This window comes from Dipodomys merriami, unplaced genomic scaffold (assembly GCF_024711535.1).
Source record: "Dipodomys merriami isolate MVZ:Mamm:240054 unplaced genomic scaffold, mDipMer1.0.p SCAF_16, whole genome shotgun sequence".
In the NCBI taxonomy this organism is placed as follows: Eukaryota; Metazoa; Chordata; class Mammalia; order Rodentia; family Heteromyidae; genus Dipodomys; species Dipodomys merriami.
In genome coordinates, this window is record NW_027202937.1 from 25178608 (window position 1) to 25198852 (window position 20245).

The following is a 20245-nucleotide window of genomic DNA, read 5'->3' on the forward strand; positions in this document are numbered from 1 at the left end:
TCTTTGTCTTTCTTCCCAGTAACTGAAGCAAGACTTATGAGAGAAGAGAACTTAAAACGTTTAATTGATTCAAAAACAAACCCCTCTTTGCACTCTTCTTCTTCGCTGTGTTGTTCTTTGAATCATTTTTTTTCTTCCTTAGCTTCTCCAACCCCATTTTTCTCTTAAATATATTAGACCCACATTTTCTATGCTCAGACCTTCATTTTCTTTGTACCACTTCAACATCTTCATGCAGTCTCAGACTTTTTCTTGGAACAGTTAGGAAAAAAAAAAAAGTTTCCTCACTCCTTTGTTGAACAGATGGGGAAATTCCTCATGCCAGGGGATTGAATAGTTAGCTCATATGTAAAATGGTAACCAAGTTCAGGCCAAGCACCTTGTCAATGTGAGAAACACTTTATAACCTTAAGAACTCTACACTGGGGAACAGCTCGTTAGGTAAAGTGGGTTTTATAAGAAATTCTCCAAAGACAATAGAATGTTCTTTAAAAAATAACTTAAAAGGGGCTGGGAAGGTGGCTCAGTGGTAGAGCACTTGCCTTGCTTGCCTGAGGCCCTGGTTCGATTCCTCAGCACCACATAAACAAAAAGAAAAAAGCCGGATGTGGCGCTGTGGCTCAAGTGGTAGAGCACTAGCCTTGAGCTGAAGAGCTGAGGGACAGCGCCCAGGCCCAGAGTTCAGGCCCCACGACCGGACCCAAAAAAAAAAATAACTTAAAAGCAGAAGATAAAAAAGCATTCTAGTACAGCTGGGGTACTAACTATGTATGCTTGAAGATTGTTATGTCATATTCCCCCTCCTCCATGTGTCAATGTTAGGACAACATTGATTACCATGAGCTAATGCTTGTTGAATGCAAGACATTTTTTCAGCTTCTATTAGAGAAGGGTGGTGAAGATTCTCAAAGGCTGATCAAGTTCCTATGAGCTTTTGTTGCTAATGACCATACTGTGATATCAGTGCCAATGGTTGGCCAGGCTAGGCAAGGCAAAGTAGTGATGAGGGTAGTACTATAAGGCAAGTGGCGGAGAATCAGCACCTGCAGTCCTCCGTGGGCACGTAGCCAGTCCTAGGTTATGAAAGAGAAATGGTACTCAATGTTCCTTAATAAATAAAATACTTAATCCGAGCAAATAAAAAGCTATGGGGAGCCTGTGCTTGCACTGGGCTGACCAGCTTTTCTCTGACAGCAACCCTGGTGTGCAATTATGTATAATTAGGTAGCTTTCGGGGTAGGGGGTCTTCTTTCCATTACTTCCTTCAGCCCATTAATACAGAGAAAGCATCTCTCAGCATACCATCAACTTAAACTGTTGGATCCTGCCTAATAGCCTTAGCAGAAGTTAATGGATGAAATCCCTGGAGAGGTTTATTTTTGTTTTTCTTGTTTTGTTTTGTTTTTTTTCCAGGTAAAAGGGAAGCAAGAGGCTGCTATCCAAGACAGGAGTTAAAGATGGTCTTTGGTTTTGTCTTTACTGCACTCTAAAAGCAACTTTGAAGACATCGATCAAGTGCTTGTTTAACTTCACGATTTTTCCTTCTAATTGTCTCCTTTCTATGAAGATATTTTTAAGGATTCCCCCCACCCATTGGCTTACTCCTTAGGAATTCTAGAAATGATCAGACACATCAGTATAGTAGGGAAAAATATTTATTTTCTAACACCATTACCTTGACAGGCAAAACAAAGCATGTTCTCAATTTCATTCAGAAATAGATTCTTTAAAAAAAAATACATAGACCAATATGGCCTGCCCAGTCATATATTCAACATGGTAAATATAAGGAATAAATTGTTTGAATATAAATATCTATAAAAAAATAAGTACATCAAAATTCAATCTAACCTCTTCCATTTGCCGGTGACATAAAAGAACATAACTTTACTGCTTTAAAGCATAACCAACTGTCAGTATCTTTCATAAACAACCTTATTACCATTGCGCTTCCAAAAACTCAAGAAAAGGGAACGTTCTGATTCAATAATCTTGTTTCTTATGGATCAGAGCCAGTAGATGAGTGTAAAATGTTTTTATCAACCACTGACACCTTGGGCCAGACTTCTACCAGACTAGAATTTAGTATGGGGCTGGCTGGGGGCGGGGGGATTGCAGAAGGAGAAAGCATTTGAGGAAACAATAATTAAAGGTGAGAAAACTTCTGCCAGAGTGCAATTACAGGTGAGGTAGACTCATGAAACACATCCCGATTGACAGTAGTAAGAAGCTCTTTCAGTTTTGTATTTTACAACTTAAAAACGAAAATGTCTTTAAAAAAAAAAAAAACTCAAATGTTTGTCCTTCGAGTATGTTTTCAATTTGTGCATTCCTTAGAAAAATCTTTGCGTGGACTTTGGAGTTTCTCCCTGAAATGTGCCAGGCGCCTGAGTCAGACACAAACACTCCCTTAGGACTTTCTTCAGAAACTCCACCCTGGTGTGGAATCTCCTTCCTCCCTCTGGAGGGTGCCACCCTAATTCGAATGTCATTGTGTGTCTCTGTGCTCTGAGAGGTCCATTGTCATTTCCAAAGAGCAAGAAGAGACAAAAGCAATGGAAGCAAATGGAGACATGTTGCAGGGGGGGAAGGGGAAACTCCTGGACCCTTTCTGGAATGTTTTGAACAAGGATATTAGTCCTTGGCCAGTCTAGAGCAAGCAGGGACTGTTCTCTTGCTCTGATTCCAGCCAGCATGGACCTGGATCCGGTGCCCAGTTGACCACAGGCTCTCTATATGGCGGTGACAGCTTCCTCCGGCAGGTGATCTATCATCAGTGTGTTCGGTTGTGGGTCACTCTCTGCTCTCTGTAGAGCTGGGCTTTCAACTTTGCAACACGAAAAGATGCTTTGATGCTGTTGCTGATGGACTCCAACCTATCAGAAACAAGACAAGAGAGAACAAAGATTATTTTTTTAAAAAGGCCAAGACATGACTCCTCAGCTAAAGAAACACCTAAAATAGAAACTGGCATAAACATTTCTAAATCTGGTTTCTGAACTCTTATTGCTGACCACAAGAGGTATGAATACTACTGTGGAAAAAAAAAAAAGCCTGCCCCTTATACTTAGGATGGGGGAGAGGGATCATAGGGTTCTGTGTAGAGGAAATTGACACTAAATATATTTTTTAATAAAATGGAGATGTTCTAGTATCTTTTATAGCTCCAATGTTCACCATCAGAGACAAGCTCAGCCCTCTTGCACATCTTCTAAGTCATATAAGACATGTAAGGTAACAAATTGGACATGGAAATGAAGACAGGTAGGCCCAAAGAACATACTTTGAGGGTGTGTTTTTTTTATTGTAGTTTTCTACAGGCCTAATGTTTTTGTTTGGGTTTGGTCTGATTTTTTTTCCTTCCTTTGCAAGAGAAAGAAAGAAATAAGAAGAGTAACATTAATAGATGACATAATAAAAAGGAATAGAAACAATGATAATTCCAGATCATTTCAGCAACTGTGACCTAAGAAAGGAGCATTCCGAGTGTGGCTCAAAAACTCCTGAGGCAGGTGTGAGGAAAGAATATCTAACGTTGTCACACAAATGAGTAGTAAACCACTCAGGAGTTCTTTAGGACTGCCAAGCTTGGGCTCAGAACACTGATCATAGAACGACTTGGCCTTGGATTTCTTGGAACAGTTTCCCTAAACCATGACAGGGAAATGTAGGACATGTAACACATCTGAACATAGGGTTCCTCCCTCCAGCCTGTGGGTTTCCAAAAGCTTAAGATTTGGGAGGAGCTGTGCCACAAAGCTGCTCAGAGCCACTGGGCAGGGTTTGGAAACTAAACAGCCTTTTGGAATGGCATTGGCTCTCCCCAAATGCATTTCCCTATTTAAAAAGTAATGGTAGGAATAAACCTGAAAAATAGCATATCCTGATTCTCACCAACCCTACCGAATGGCTTAGATTTTCCCTTCAGTCATTTGAATAACTGCTACTTTTTTTGAAGAACTCAACTGTGCCTGACATTTTGAGTTTAAAGAAAGCAAATGTTCTCTTCCTGAAACGAGTTTTAATTTTACAAGGAACATGTGAAGCGCTTGGACACAGAGAGGGAAAGACTGAAGATGACCAAATGACACAGCTATCTATGGATTTTGGTTTGGAAAAAATCTGCCTATAGACTGACTAGTGTTGGCTGAAGCATAGTGGGCAGAAGTGGATATTCAAGGCCTGCACGAATGTATTTGGGAGGGATTCCCTTGCTCTGTTCAATCTACACATCATTAAGATCTCCTTTGTCATTTTATTCTAAGCCTTTTCCAGCTTCCATAGGACGTTCCAAGGGATTAAGTCATTAGCACGTGTGGTCATAAAAGAAAGACCCCATACCTTCTCATTTTTCTTCCTTCTACCAACTGCTGGTGGATACACTTCTTTCCCAGTTTGGAACACCCTTTTCCTTTCTTGTGGTTACTCCAGTCTTTCTGTGTACTGTCTTGTACTCTGTTAAAACACAAGGAAAAAAATTTCCATCAATGATCGTTTCAGATTCACTTGAACTGTCAATGTCTCTGCCTTTCTTTCTCTCTTCCTCTCCAAAGCCAGAACGTATCTTCCTAAGAAGAAGGAGGTCAGGTGTCTGTACTATGGACTGAAAAGCAAAGGTGTTTTGACTCACCTGAGTTCTTTTCCTGCTTGGCAAAAATTCCAGCACTTCTTGTCTTTTTGGTTAGCACATTGGCATCTGTTCATGTGGTCTGCTGCCTTCATAAGGAATAAATCCTTCAAGGATCGCTTAGACCTGGAAGGGCTTCCAAGTCCATAGGGAACAACATGCCTATTGTAGAGAGATAGGAATACAAATTATTACCATAAATAATCTTCCAAATGATACATTCTTTGAGGATAGTTCATGCTACCGGGTATACAAGGAGCTAGTCACAAATCTGTTGAGAGCATAACTTAAGGCAATAAGTGTGGCTGTAATCAGCAACACGTCCCTATCAAAAGCCTTCAATGGGTGTACCCATTAGGGAAGAAATCAAGTTTCTCTGCAATGAAATTTCATTCCATAGCAATCATTAACAAAGTTTAATCACCTACCAATATTTTTTGTCCAAAATAATTACTTCTTTATTTTAGTGTGTGTTTTACATTTTCTTCCTTCTAATGTGCTAGTTGGCTAACAGCTACTTAAACCAAAGGTCAGAGAATAGATATACTTTAATGTGAAACCATGACTCAGAACATTTTTTTCAAACCTATTTTCAATTCTAATCATAAATGATAATGCTGAAAGAGCTTGCTGGGAAAAACCAATATTTTCACATTTCCTCCATGGATTGATGAAATCATATTGCTATGGAAGGACTTGTGGCCAAAAGGCTGTCCAATAATTCACAATATGACATAAAGAATAAAGTCAGCTGGGTGCTGATGGCTCACATCTATAATCCTAGCTACTCAGGAGGCTGGCATCTGAGGATCGAAGTTCACAGCCAACACTTGGCAGAAAAGTCCGTAAGAGACTCTTATCTCCAATTAACCACTCAAAACCTGGAAGTGGAGCTGTGGCTCAAAGTGGTAGAGTGCTAGTCTTGAACAAAAGAGCTCAGGAACAAAGCTAGGCCCTGAGTTCAAGCCCCACAACTTTCAGGAAAAAAATAATGAAGTCTTTTGGGAAGTATTATCTTTCAAAGTACTATTAGGCTCATGGTATTTAGGTTTGATGTACTTTTGTTTGGATTTTGGTCTTTTGTCATAGAGAACATGGTAAGCACAATATCCTTGCTTATGACAAATATTAATGGAGGATCTAGTGCTTGGAGCAAAAGAGAAAAAATTGCCTATATTTGTCTATAGACTTTATATTTACATTTCTGTCTTGAAATTGGATTTTCTAAAGAGAAAAAGTGAGGAAAAAAGAGATCTAGACTCCTGTTCTAGTTATACCAGGAAATTATTCCTGTAGGACAGATTTCAACATTATGGGCTTTAATTTTTCTATAGATAAAACAAAGGGGTTGGCTTGTGACTGCCTGTGATCTTTTCTACCTCTCCACCTGCATGAGACTTGGGTAATTAATTTCCTGAACCTAGTGAGATCGCACCATGAAAGCACCCTGCCAAGCATGCATAGCTTCAGCTTGCCCTCAGCGTTTTCCATCTACCCCATAATGATTAAGTAGTGTGAGCTACAGACATCAGAAAACCCTCTTCTTAACTGCTAAGAAGCAAACAATGCAGCCCAAGTAACCTACTAAGGTGCTATTCTGTTGTCAGAAAAGCTACCATCAGAATCCAAGACAGAAGCAGAGCTCTAGAAACTGCTCAGCTAATGAATGACTATAGAGTTACCACGCCCTCTAGAGACTCACTCAGGAGTGTTGACCCAGATGATGTCCAAATGGCAGAAGTAGACGCACTCCTTATCCATGAGGGAAGAGCAGGAGCAGCGCTTGGATCTGCGGGGCCGCCAGGGCTCACTGGGAGGGGGCTTCTCCCCTCTGCTCGGTGCTCCAGTGCTAAGCTCAGTCCCCAAGGCCCCTGTGGAGAGAAAGCGCCGGTCAGTCAGTGTGTGATGCCTCCTCAGAGACATACCGGATCACAGAATATCCATCCAAATCTAGCAGAGTTCAAAGCGTGAGGCATGAAGCTGCCCTTGGCAAGCAATGCAAACAGAAGGAAAGGGCTATTTATTTATTTTTCTCCTTAACAGGGCTTCACCTTTCCCCTGGCTGGCTTCTCCACCTGTAGGGAGGTTATACAAATGCAGAAGAGACAAACCCCTGGAAAAAGGTCTTAGCAGCCCCTCTTCAAGGACATGCGTGGAAATGCTGCCTTTTGGAGAGCTGAGGCCACTTCTGCTGGACACTTAGTAGGGCCACCTAACCCACAGTGGGTTCAAATCAGTGAATGACTACAGATTAATAACTGATACTGCCCATTCCTAGAATGGGAGACACTTCCATTCCATCCTGCTTGAGGGGGTACTCTCCAGTGCACACCTCATGCCAGACACAGAGTGCCCCAAAAGACACACACACACACACACACACACACACACACACACACACACACACACACACACACACACCTCTGCAAATCATACAGAAGGCAGAGCACCAGGGAATGACCAGCAGGGGAAAGAGAAAGTGACTACGAGATGCATCTCTGGTGGGAGACTCCACAGAAACCACTGGGGATGCTGAGAAACAACGGGAGCCACCCAGTTAGGACTCCATGAAGTGTGAATTCAGAGACCTTAGAGCAGCATAATGTGTGTGTGTGTGTGTGTGTGTGTTTGTGGGGGGAGGGGAGTACCCCTGTCCCTCAGCCCTGATACAGCTGTGTCTTGCCATTGACTAGTTACCAATACAGCCTATCTGCCCGATTTTGGACATTTCAAATGATTAGACACATTCCAGGATCTTCATTCTTTTGATATCCTTTCTCTTTGGTCAGGGTCAAGAAAGGACAAAGGAAGAGCGTTGACCCTGGAACGAAGGGGAGGCAAGGCAGTAGGCAGATGCACACATGCTATCTAAATCTGTAAGCAGCCAGCTCCCCTCCCAGGACAGGTGATTACAACTGAAAAATAAAGATCGCACTGCTTTGGCTGCCAAAAATCTGCCAAATGAAACCCAAAGTCAATAATGACAAATTTTAAAGAAAACATCTGCTTCGCCCTGAAACTGCCTGGGGTTTATATATATATATATATATATATATATATATATATATATATATATATATATATATATATATATATATATATATATAACATGCATTTTGCAGGTGAGTCTACTGTTCTTCTATCACTTTAATGACCTGGATAAAATTCCTTGGCTTTGAGCTAAAATGTTTCAATATTTTACACGTTAGCACACAATTAAAGCAGTGTTTGAACAAGATAAAAGTTTCCAAGTGCACCGTGTTACCGCATTACCTGTATGAATACACGTATTGTAAACTAAGTTATAGCTGCCTTATATCCTTCTTGAGTTATTTTTTAAACCAAGGAAATGCATCCTGGAATAATAGTAAGGATAACGATAGTGATAAAAAGTTATTTTAAATCTCCCTTGTATTTAATTGCAGTCAATTGTATCCAGTCGAAGAATTTTATTTTATTTTTTTCCACCGGAACACTCAGTAGATTTGAGCAATACTTGCCAGGCGCTTTCTACCTGAGCTAGACTAATTTATAAAGAAAAAGAAAAATCCAGAAGATGGATCAGAAAAGAGATTTCCAAATCAAGCCGTGCCTACCTGTGTCTGGAGCTCCGTGGACAGCCAGAAACAGCAGAGGGAAAATCATGGAGAAACAATCCATGCTGGGGGGAAAAAAATCAAAAAGGATCACACTCTGAACCCAAAGGAAAATGAAGAAAACAGCGTCCGTTTGCTCCAAGCGCTGGTGGTGGTTGCGATCACAGGGTAAAAGCCTTCCGTCTAAGTGTCTTCTCAGAGGAGAAAGAGCGCTTTCTGCCCGGGGAGGGCCGGCGGCGAGAGCGGAGAGCCGGCTGCGAGCGAGCGCGCGCACGCGGCGCGGTGCGGAGAGGCAGCCGCGGACCCGGAGCGCTCGCCCTGGCGCAGATGGAGAAGCGCGTCTGACTTGGACAGCGCTCCGCTGGCTTTTTATATTGAACCCCTATAGAGTGGGGGTAAACAGGTCCAACTTTATTCCAGCCCTAGACAATGTTATTGTGCTATTAGTCACCAAAAGGCAACGTGCAGCCGGAGATAAGGCTAGGCTCGAAAGGAAATCACTGCTAACTTCAGAGGCAGACGCCCGCCGTCTGACAATTCAGGGGGCAGGGCTATGAGAAAGAAAATACCCATTAAAGACCTTTAGTAAACCTGCCCGTGCAGTGCTGGAGTCTACTTCCCCTTCCAAAAGCTGCCAGCCCGAGTTCAAGAATCAGAAGAGGCTCTCCAGAAGGAAAAAAAAAAAAAAAAAAAAGTCATACCATTGGTATGAAAAGTATGAGCTACAGTTTCAATAGATTGTATTGTGTGCGGGGGATTTTTTTTTCATTGTTGTTTGCTTCTTTTTCCTTTTACGTCCGTCTGATTTCTTAGTCTTGATTAAGCAAGAGGACCCTCTACCTTTTTACTCCCCCTCCCAACTGGCGGTCAAATTATTTTGACCCATCAATGTATTTTTATCTTCAAGGCCCTCACCCCCTCCCAGGCTTTTTCTGTCTTTTTTCTTTTTTCCTAAAGTTTTTTTGCATCTACCCTGAGAGAGATCAGGGAGGGAATTGGCAGGAATGGAAACGAAGAAGAAAGCCTAGCGATCTATCAGGCATATACTCAGATCTGCCCCACCTCCCTCAGTATCCCTGATTAGAAGAGACCCCCCCCCCCAACACACACACACACACTTACTTCTTATATAAACCCACTCTTGCCTGGCCATGGGCCCATTGTCAATACCAAGATTTAAAGAAATGACAGGAGAGGAACACCAGGGGGAGATGGAGAGCTACAGGGGCTGATGTTTATTTATTAGGCCAAAAAAGTAAAAGCCTTGACTTTTCAAACAATGGGGGAAAGAACTAGTGAACAGAGATGAGGGAGGGAAGGGAACAAGCCTGTAACATAGAAAATCCAACTATTTCAGATGATTCCACTGCCCCCTGACATGGGCACAAATTCCCTAAGGGAATCCACCACCACCACCCCCCCACCCCCCACCCCCAACCACCTGTTGGCTTCCTCTTTCAGGGCAAAAGGGTGTTCTGATACAGCACTATGTGAATACACAGTGTGGACAGTGTTGGGAAGACGGAAATGGTCATGTGAATAATAGGATCAGATAATACCTCACATTTAATAATGTGTTTACATTTTCCAAACAATTTCCTGTCTATCTAACCTTGAAATAACCCCCCCCTTTCAGGTGCATGCCTTAATGAATAAAGCCAAACACGCATAGAACACGTTTCTGACTACTTCAACGAGCCCCACTTTTCAGGCGAGAAACGAAGGGGGGAGGGGAATCAGAATGCACAGCGACATCACCGTCTTCCCAGCCCGCCCGGGAGAGACCTATAGTTCTCTTCCCTGCACTGGGAAAAGCTGAGTTTAGGCCAAGACTTCTTCCAATTCTTATTTTGCTCAGGTTTTCTGGTGTGTGTGTGTAAGGTGATGTGTGTGTGTGGGGGGGGGGGGGGATCCCACCGCACAGTTTCTTCATTTCTAGAATCTAAAGGACAGGCTTTATCCTAACACAGAAGCTGTGGACTTGCAACATTTTTAAGACCCCCTGGACCTCCCTGGAGATGCCAGTCAGTGAGCCACGATGGCAGGGTCAAGTCCCCAAGAAGATCTAGTCCCTGAAAAAGCTTCTGCAGTAAGAGCTGGAGAGGGAAAAGGCAGGAAGCCTCCCTTCCCACACCCACGTGCACGCACGGAGATACCTGGGGATGATGCCCAGCGCCTCTGCCCAAAGCTCTCAGCCTCCGCCTTGCTTACCTCAGCCCAACCCTGGGGCCCAGGGAGGCCACAGCTCCCCCCAGAACTGGGCCCAAGCAGGAAGCTAGCTTTGCCCGCCCCAGCTCTGGCAGAGGCCTTGAAAAGAGCTGATGTCACATTCACAAGCTCCAAGCTTGTCAACTTCTGCGCCCCCCCCCCTCCCACTCCCAGGGAGAAAGGTGACTAGGAAATGTGTATTGAGGGGTACCTCCCTATCCCTCTCCACACCTTGTTTCCTTAAAAACCTTCTGCCAGGTTTGACCAAACACTGTCAGGGCCCGTGTGTCCCCAGACCCTCCCTGGAAACCTCCCCGCTCAAGTTTCTTTCTGTGTCCAAGCTTGGGCCATCTTCCAGTTGGGATGGGGCCGCTGCCTGCCCTCCCCGCCCCCCATCTTAACCCACAGGTGACCTAAGCACCAGCCATCAGGTGAAGAGGTGAAGCACAAGGAAACGGCCCACGCACCTTCCCACCTCTTTCCTCCAAGATGTCATCCTGGGAATGGATTCAGGAACAGAAATTCAAACCTGGGCAGTGATCTGCCCTCCCCTGTTCCCCCTTTCCTCCCCGCTCCCGCTCCCCCAACTCAGTGAAAGGAAATCTTAAATACAAACCCAGGATTTCAGATTTGGGAACGATTTATCTCTCCAAGTTAAAATAAATGTGCCCTGGTTTTTTGCATCCTGATTTTTTTCAAGGTAGGGTGTGTGTGTGTGTGTGTGTGTGTGTGTGTGTGTGTGTGTGTGTGTGTGTGTGTGTGTGTGTGTGTGTGTGTGTGTGTGTGTGTGTGATTCCTGGTCTCCTCTTTTAGTTTATTGGTAAAATCTTCACTCTCTGGCTCTCATCAATACCACTTCTGTCAGCCCTCTTTCCTTCTAGATACCCAGAGAAGGCAGCTGTGGTGTTCCGCAGTGTCCCACAATGAAATCTTCCCAAGAACCAAGGGGAGGGGAAAAGAACCCCAACAAACCAGTTTTACAAACTCCCCCTGGCACCTTAATTAAGTCTTTATTAGACAGGGAAGTAGCAGAAGAGAAGGTCCAAAAGCTGGATAAAGAAATAAATATGGAAGTCAAGCACTGGTAGCTCACACCTGTAATCCTAGCTACTTTGGAGGCTGAGATTTGAAGATCACTGTTGGAAGCCAGCCTGGGCTGAAAAGTCACAGTGAGACTCTTATCTTCAATTAACCCCTCAAAAACTAGAAGAGGAGATGTGGATCAAGGCACTAGCCTTGAGTAAAGGAGTTCAGGGACACCATCCAGACCCTGAGTTCAAGCCCTACTACTGAAAAAAAAAAAAAAAGAAAGAAAGAAAGGAAAAAGAAAAAGAAATATGAAGAGCTTCTATGAAGGTGTCTTCCTTGTTCCCCCATCCTTCCTCACAAAGAAGAAAAAGGCTCTTCAGGGGGCCAATCATCCTCAGAAGGAAGGGACAATAGGAAGAGAAGAGATAAAGAAGGTTTCTCCCCCCCCCCAAAAAAAGAACAGTTTGCTGTTTCTTTTCTTGCTTTTACTCTTGCTTTTAGAATTATACTTAGATGCTGGAAACCTTGCTAACGCTATTTCTTAAATGTATTTCTTTCTCTATCTCTGGCTATGTATCAATAGCTATCTATAAATAAAACACCCTGAGCTCCAAATACAGATATTACACAGTAGCAAAATGTACTGTTTTTAGCCCTCTTCTCTTAAGTTTTGCGTAATAAATCTTGCAGCTTTGCCAAGCCAATAAATTTGTTGTGAGATGTTGCTTTTTTTTTTTTTTTTTGCTCAAGGAAGAAAACAGCTATGAGGTTGCTGACAATGGAAACAAAGAAAAAAAGCAAAGCTAACCAGCTTATTGTAGTCAAGCCGAAGCTGACCCCCCCCACCAGGCCTGGCTGGGCTGTGTGGGTGACTCTTTTAAATTCTTACTTTGTCTAGCACTCTTGTGAAGGTCTCATTACTAGGCCCATCACACATTGTACACACCTAGAAGACATGAGCAGCACAGTTATCTTTGGATAGCCTAAATCATAATGGTAGATGTGGCTATGGTCAGGATAGATAATGCCACGTATTTTAAAAGCTTATTGATGTGGGGTATACATGTAGCTTAAAAGACTAGGGCCAATCCGGGCACTAGTGGTTCATGCCTGTAATCCTAGCTACTTAAGAGGCTAAGATCTGAGGATCTCAGTTCAAAGCCATCCCAGTCAGGAAAAGTCTGTAAGACTCTGATCTCTAATGAACTACTAAAAAACAAAATAGAAATGGAGCTCGGGTTCCAGTGGTAGAGCAGTAGCCGTAAGCAAAAAAGCTCCTAGGCACCAAAAATAAATAACAACAACAATAACAACAAAGACTAGGTCCAGTTCTGTAATGTAGCATTTCTCAAAAGCTCATTCATAAACCTCTTTCACAATGTTTGCCAGATTACATGGCTCTTGTGTAATTTTGATAGTGTTTTTTTCAATAATCTTGTGGGGTTTTTTCACTTGAATAATTTAAAGAAAGATTTGTATCACTACAATCCTAAGCAATAACATATATAAATGAAATCATGGTTGAATACATGCTAAACCTTTAATTATCATATGTTCATTAAGCTATCAGAAATGCAAATGTTCATACATACACAAACACCTCATGTGGTATGCTGCGGTTGGAACATGGCTTGCCCATTCTGAACTTCTAAGGGAAATTAACTCCCATTGTAGTGCTTTTATATATGAGTAGGTCATAAAGAGGAATGATTTTTTTTTGCAGATTGGATATGGTGTTGCATGCATGTAACACCGCTACTTAAGTGAAAAGCAGGAGCGTTTAAAAAATAATTAAAATATAGAACACTGGAGAGTCATAACTCAAGTGTAAAGAGTGCTTGACTAGCAGGGTCCTTGTAACACACACACACACACACACACACACACACACACACACACACACAGAAGCACACTGTGTGTACGTGCTCGCACGATGAATGCCTTTCTCCCAGGAGTGTCAGCAAGTTGCTGTAAAGTAAGACTCATTGGAGTTTCATCTCTCATTTTTTGTCCACTTGCTCTTCTACTTTCTGCTGAGTTGAACGCACATATAGCTTTTCTCGGAAACCCAGCCCAGTGTATGCTGGCACCGTGCGCTTGAACTTCACCTCTTCAGGACCTTGAGCCCAAATAAGCCATTATTCTTTCTACATCATCCCACTCTCAGGTTTTGTGTTATAAGCAATAGAAAATGAAACAAGTCGAGATGGCAAGAGAAATAGATGCTGAAGGTCAGGTGGCATGCACATAAGACAGCACCTTCCAAGCTTGCTTCCCACACTGGGTGGCATTTAAGGAGCATGTCTCTGGCTAACTCCACTCCCGTCAGAATCCTTTCACTAATGAGGCCATTTTATTAATGACTGTACATTTTTTAAAGTTTATTTGCAGTGGCAAAAAAAAGCAAGGGGTCTTTCATCTTTCTCAAATTTTGTGCAGTGAAAAGTCTTTGTTATCCAACTAAAATGTCAAGTGTCATTCTAAGATAGTAACAAGAAATGAATTCACTTTCATATTAATTTACTTCATATTAAAATTTTGAAATTGGAAAGCTGCTTTAATTCAATTTCCCAAACTTCGTGGGAATATATGTTTAGTGAGTGACTACTTGATGCCCAAAGAAGTTGCAGGGATTTTATCTGTTCCAATGTAAAGATAAAATTAGTCATTTTTTTATAGTCACAGACAGACAGTAGATTACTGAAATCTACCACGGGGAAAGAAACACGGCAAAGGGGAGGGAGGGGAATAGATCTTTAGAAGTAAGAGGATTTAGGTGCTGGCCAATGGACAGAGAATTTTAATGTGAACATTTGATTCTTGGGGTTGCAGCTTCAGTGAGAACAGATATTTGGTGATGAGGGAAATATTTTGAGGTGAATCACTACATTCTATACTCCTGCAACATGACAGCAGGATGTAGATTATCTATAGAGGACAATGTTGGCCCTGTGATGCTCTAGGCCTCAAGATAACCATCGGGGCACTAAAGCAAAAAGAACATGGTATAGAAAAACCACAGTTTTATGAGGAATTGCTTCCCAGTGCTTAAACCCAACAGATTTCAACAGTTCATTGGGTGGAAGATGTCACTGTTAAGTCTGGACTATGTTTATATTAAAAATACCAAAAGTTTGAATTATTGGAATATTTTTCAAATTTTTTCGGACTCATTGTCAGGGAAATAGAATAATTGCTATAGAGTTTTAGGTAACTTCTCTGGCTCTCATTATTTTTTTTTTATTTATCTCTTCCCTTCATAAGAAAAGATTTGCTAAAAAGGCATTATTTTCTTTATTTCTACCTACCTTTACCTACATGTAATTCAAACCTACCTTGTAAATTGGTAAATTTCCCTTCAAATAATCACAGTTTTCCAAATGTGGAGAAGAACAAATATTTCTTACTGATTGCCATTATAGAAAAAAAAAATGGGGGAAAAGTGAATTACTTTCCTATGAGGACATTTGGATTCATTTAAAAATGCAAATTTAATGCCACAAGTCCCAAAATATATTTAACACTACAAGTTTTGTTTGATTTGACATTTCTACTTTTTAAATGTAATCTTTATATGGGGAAAAAACCCTTTGTGGGTGGTTATGATCATATAAAATGATGCTTATCGAAATGAACTCCAAGAAATGAAAACAAGAGGTTTTACATTGTACTGTTGGAGGCTTTTTTGTTTTCTTTCCTTCTTCCTTCAGTTTATTCCCTTTTGCTGCTATTTTTTTAAATTTCTGTACCCTTTGTCTTATATATACCTTTATCTGATTTGATGAGGGGAAGGGAAAGCACAGAAATGGCGGGATAAAGGGTGAATCAATTCAGTGAATCCCTCTAGACACTAGGTTGGAAATGAACCATACAACTAGGCAAGGGAGGAGGGGGGAAGGGGAGTCAAGAGGGGAAAACCTGGGAGAGAATAAGGGAGTGGGTGGCATTGTTCAAAAGGAAATGTACTCACATTACCTGACTAATGTAACAGTAACCTCTCTGTACATCACCTTTACAATTAAAAAAAAAAAACCCTAAGAAGATAAAAAGGAAAAAAATTATTTTTTTTCTTGAAACTGGCGCCTTTAATTGTTTTTTTGGTAAATCTTAAAAACTGCATGCTTTGTGCTAATGCTATTAAATATTTATTGATTATTGCTGTTTCTTTCAATGGAGTTTTGTTTTTTGTTTTTGTTTTTTTACTGACAGCAACTAAAAGACCATTGAATGCATAGCTTTCCTACATAAGACCCCCCAAGAGCAAAGAATGAAAGGTAATGATACTGTTTTTGTTAGGACCTTCATATGCCCATTTATTTTAAAGAAATGTAGTCACTTTAAAAAGACAGGGGAAGTGGTGGAGGAAAGCAAGAAGGAAGAAGAGCAAGAGGAGGGGAAAGAGAAGAGAAAGGAGCCCTGGACCCCTTCCTAGAATGTGAGAGAAGCAAGGAAAACAGTTTTAGAGAGCTTTGAGTGTGAACTGTTCGCCTAAAGCACAGACCTTTGCTACAAAGTTGGGAGGACCCCGAGCGCTGAAATGTTGCTTATTTAGATTGTTTTCTTTCAAACTTGTTTCAAGATTAGTCAGGGAGGACTAACATTTCTAGATAAAACATCTTTATAGCCTTGTTTCTTTCTGGCTGTTCTTTCTCCCCCAACATCCATTCTATTTTTGTACATTATCTTGGAGAAACTATCTTTTTTGGACTAATGACCAGGTCCCTGTACCAGCAGCTTCATTTCCCCTAACTCTCTCCCATTCTTTCCTCCTCATGATGACAACACACAGATTTCCCCAATGCACACAGACTCCCACCCAAACCATAGCTTCTCACTTTGATAGGTAAGCGTTTTCTTCTATACATTATTAAACTAGATGTGGAGTTTTTCTTATTCTCAACAGTTGGCCAGAAATAAATACCTTGTACTTCCCAATTATACTTATTTTTGTCATTTTAATCAAATATATAGTCAAATGGATAGTGTCCTATTCTTTCTTCAAATTAAAGATTGTATGGTATTTGCGTAAAGCCCTAACTACAAAATTATAAGTAATGACCAATATGTAATAAAGTCTTAGGGATTTTCCAGGGTCATTGATTCCTTCTAGCCAGCATAGGATCTGTAAAGTGAAGTCATCTTTGGAGTACACACTACTCAACACCTTAGAAACCAGAGGAAAAATAACATATAAACGAAATAGAATTTAAGTAGAGGAAGTGAGCAATTTATAATTTTACTAGGATGCCAAACTATGAAAACACTCAATTCTGAGGAGAGCAAAACTCTAATAATGATATTGTCCAAATGTAGATTATCCAACTTAACAGGAAGTAATGTCTACTCATAAACAGATTTGTTTTTTTTAAAAAGCAACCTTTTACTCACACAGACAAGGAACCCAATATTCCTATCTTACCTTTTCCTTCTCCCATCTCTTTTCTTTCTTCTCTGTCTCTCCTTGTTCCTATTATGAAAGCAACTGAAGATGCTTAAATGAAAGTGTTCAGTTGAGATTATATATCAAAGGATGGAGACTACCATATCAATTGGAAAAGTTAACTAGTGAAGTTTATTGAACTCAGGGATCCAGCAAATAAGGTACAAGAAAGAGGTCATTCAATGCAGAATATATAAGTATAAAGGAGAGCGCTGTAAGAATAGCTTTACATCAGTTGTATTATTGGAGACTGACTAGAAAAACCACTTAGTATCAGAATCCTAATCAATAGCATAGCTTGTTACTTTTAAAAGTCCAAAACACAAACACAAAAGGCAATCCATAGAGGTGTTAGAAAAAGGTGAGGTCATCAGAAATGAGATATGGATATGGGATTGAGTACATAGATCTACCTACTTCTTGATGAAAATGTAGAAGTTGAACTGTGAAATGAGCCGTGAAGAATATGTATATTCACATGTACCTTCACAGGAGATTCCAAGAAATACGTCATTCTGTGATTCTGTCACAGAGGTCGATAGGCTAGCATATCTCCTATCTGGCTCTATGCCCTACATCATGATTTTGTAGGGTCTGTCATTAACTGAGACACCATTACACTGCTTGTGTCTGTATTTTGTAATTTACCTTAAAAGGAAAATAGCTATATGAGAAGTAAGTCCTCTACTTCAATCACCTATAATTTTTCATAAAGAACTGAATTTGCTATTAGAAATTTCAATTAGATCATAATATACAAAACATTAAAATACCTTAACAAAGAAGGTAGAGAAGAAAGAATTTAGGTTTTTCCAATTTATTAAAACACTGCTGGATGCCGGTGGCTCACGCCTGTAATCCTAGCTACACAAGAGGCTGAGATCTGAGGATCACCTGGGTGATCAAAGCCAGCCTGGGCAGGAAAGTCCGTGAGACTCTTTATCTCCAATTATCCACCGGAAAACTGAAAGTGAAGCTGTGGCTCAAAGTGGTCGCGCACTAGCCTTGAGAAAGAAAGCTCAGGGTCAATGTCCAGGTCCAGAGTTCAAGCCTCAGGACCAACAACAGCAATTACAACAAAAAAAATTTAGAAGAAAATAGTTAAATAAAACAGTGTTTATAAATGTTCGTCGTGTGACATAATCTTGTTATTAACCAAAGGTTATTCTGTCAATAAAGCCAAGTTATTACACAATGAAAAGGAAGGAATTTTCTCTCCTGGCCTTAAAATTTTACAGGATTGAAAGTTATATCAATCCTGTAAACCACAAGGCTAGTCCTGCTTATTTTCACTAGGAATATGGATTTAAAAAAATAAAATAAACCTACTTGTCCTTATTCTATTTATATATTCTTGAAAGCCTCAGCCTATACTAGAAACTAGCTTTCCCTTTCTCCTCTCTTGTTGTACCAGTATTTATTCAGAGATAGATTAAAGCCATCTTCACATCTGTCCTTAGTTACATTTCACTCCTTACATGATTTATGTAGATTTTCTACATAAGTTCTAAAAAGACATTTCCCTATGCAGTTACACAGATTGTGGCTTTTTCCCTTCATTAACTTTTTTGTGTGTTGATACTAGGAATTGAACACATTGGACTTTCTTGTTCTTATCTAGGACTACTACCACTCAAAGCATGCCTCTCGCCCAGCACTCTGATCTGGAGATGGAATCTTGTGGACTTTTCCACTATTTCTGACTCTAAACTTCAATTCTTCAGATCTCAGCCTCTTGATTAGCTAGTATTACAGTTTAAAACTGTTTTTAATTGGATTGCTTATTGTCATACTTAGTGTCACAATTTTATTTCCCATTTTGAACATTGATTTTTACAGTATCTGTAGGTATAAATTTTTTTATCTCTTTCCTAAGAATCTGTGGTGCATGTCTGCTTCTTTCTATTTAATTTTTAAAAATTTTATTACTATTTAGTAGCTGTACAAAGGGGTTACAATATCATAAGTCAGGTTATAAGTACAATGCATCTTGGCTTATGTCCCCCCTTCCATCCTTATCTCCGGTTTTCTTCCTCCGTCTGTCTTCCTTCTATAATTTCCTTCTTGAAAGGAATAATAAGCCAGTGTTTCATTCAAAGTCATGAACATTTTCATTTCACTAGATAGTTTTCACCATATTTTTACAATCAGGGATTTAACCCAGAGCCTTACACTTGCTAGGCAAGTGCTCTGTCACTTGAGCCATACCTTCAGCCCTTTTGCTTTTGAGATCCTCTCTCTGCACTGGCTGGCCTCATAGTTGTGATCTTCCAGCCTCTACCTCCTGAGTGCCTGAGATTTCAGATGTGACCTATCACATTCAGACTTACAAGAGTTTTTGTTCTGACCAGTTCAAATATTCTTAATGATATCTTGTTGAAGATATAAATATGCATAGAATATAGGGTTCTTAAAGAGAAAGACCATCTGTCCCTAGATACCAAGATACAGCAAATGTGCCCTAAGCCAACCCTTACATTACTCTCTCTGTAACTTGACCCCTTCCTCTTGGGTTCCCATTTGTGTCAGAACTTCCTTTAGCTCCTGCCATGGTTTATAGGCTCCATCATCCTCCATTTCAGCACTATACCTTCTAGTTCCCAGCTCTTCTCCCCTTTACAGCCCTAGATTCCATTCCTCAAACTATCCACTTAAGATTCCATTCTCTAGATAGCTTCAGGAGGGGATGGATTTCTCACATTTCCATCTCCTTTCCCCAGGATCCTCATGTGGTGGTCAAAGCTCACCTCTCTGCTTCTGGTACCAGCACATTGTAGAAGAAAAAACATTGCCTGGGCCAGTGGCTCATACCTGTAATCCTAGCTACTCAGGAAGCTGAGATCTGAGGACTGCGGTTCAAAGCCAGCCCAGACAGGAAAGTCCATGAGATGCTTACCTCCAATCAATCACCAGAAAGCCGGAAATGGTGCTGTGGCTCAAGTGGTAGAGAGCTTGCCTTGAGCTGAAGAGCTCAGGGACAGCACCCAGGCCCAGGGTTCAAGCCCCCTGACTGACAAAAGAAAAACAAAAGAAAAAAGAAAGACAAGAAACCCTGAACTTGATATTCAAGTAGGATTTTCCATGGTGAATAAAAACAAGACTTGATTCTTTTCTCCTTAGATCTTTAAGGTAATGGGAGACCCGGCCAAACATGAAAACAGGCAAATAAAACCTGACAGGTTATGCTAAGGGCTATATAAGCAGGTTTTATAACTATGATGGTTTTATGATAACCATATTGGGAGTTCAACCACATACACTGCCAGAGAAAGGGAGAAAATAAAAAGATAAAGATTCAGGAGGAAAGGTGGTTGTACTTTCAAAGCCTAAGCCAGGTGATAAATT

The 20245-nt window shown here is 40.8% G+C and overlaps 1 protein-coding gene across 1 annotated transcript; it reads right to left on the minus strand.

Annotated features, from left to right (window-relative positions):
• Nucleotides 1–1653: 1653 nt before the first annotated feature.
• Edn1 (endothelin 1) lies at nucleotides 1654–20036 on the minus strand. The gene is made up of 6 exons (XM_070024558.1): nucleotides 19797–20036; nucleotides 8224–8288; nucleotides 6330–6498; nucleotides 4631–4789; nucleotides 4342–4455; nucleotides 1654–2876 (listed from the first exon to the last, which is right to left on the minus strand). Exons 2-6 carry the CDS (start codon nucleotides 8285–8287, stop codon nucleotides 2774–2776), a joined length of 609 nt encoding a protein of 202 aa, XP_069880659.1. The 5' UTR covers nucleotide 8288; nucleotides 19797–20036; the 3' UTR covers nucleotides 1654–2773.
• Between the last annotated feature and the right edge of the window lie 209 nt (nucleotides 20037–20245).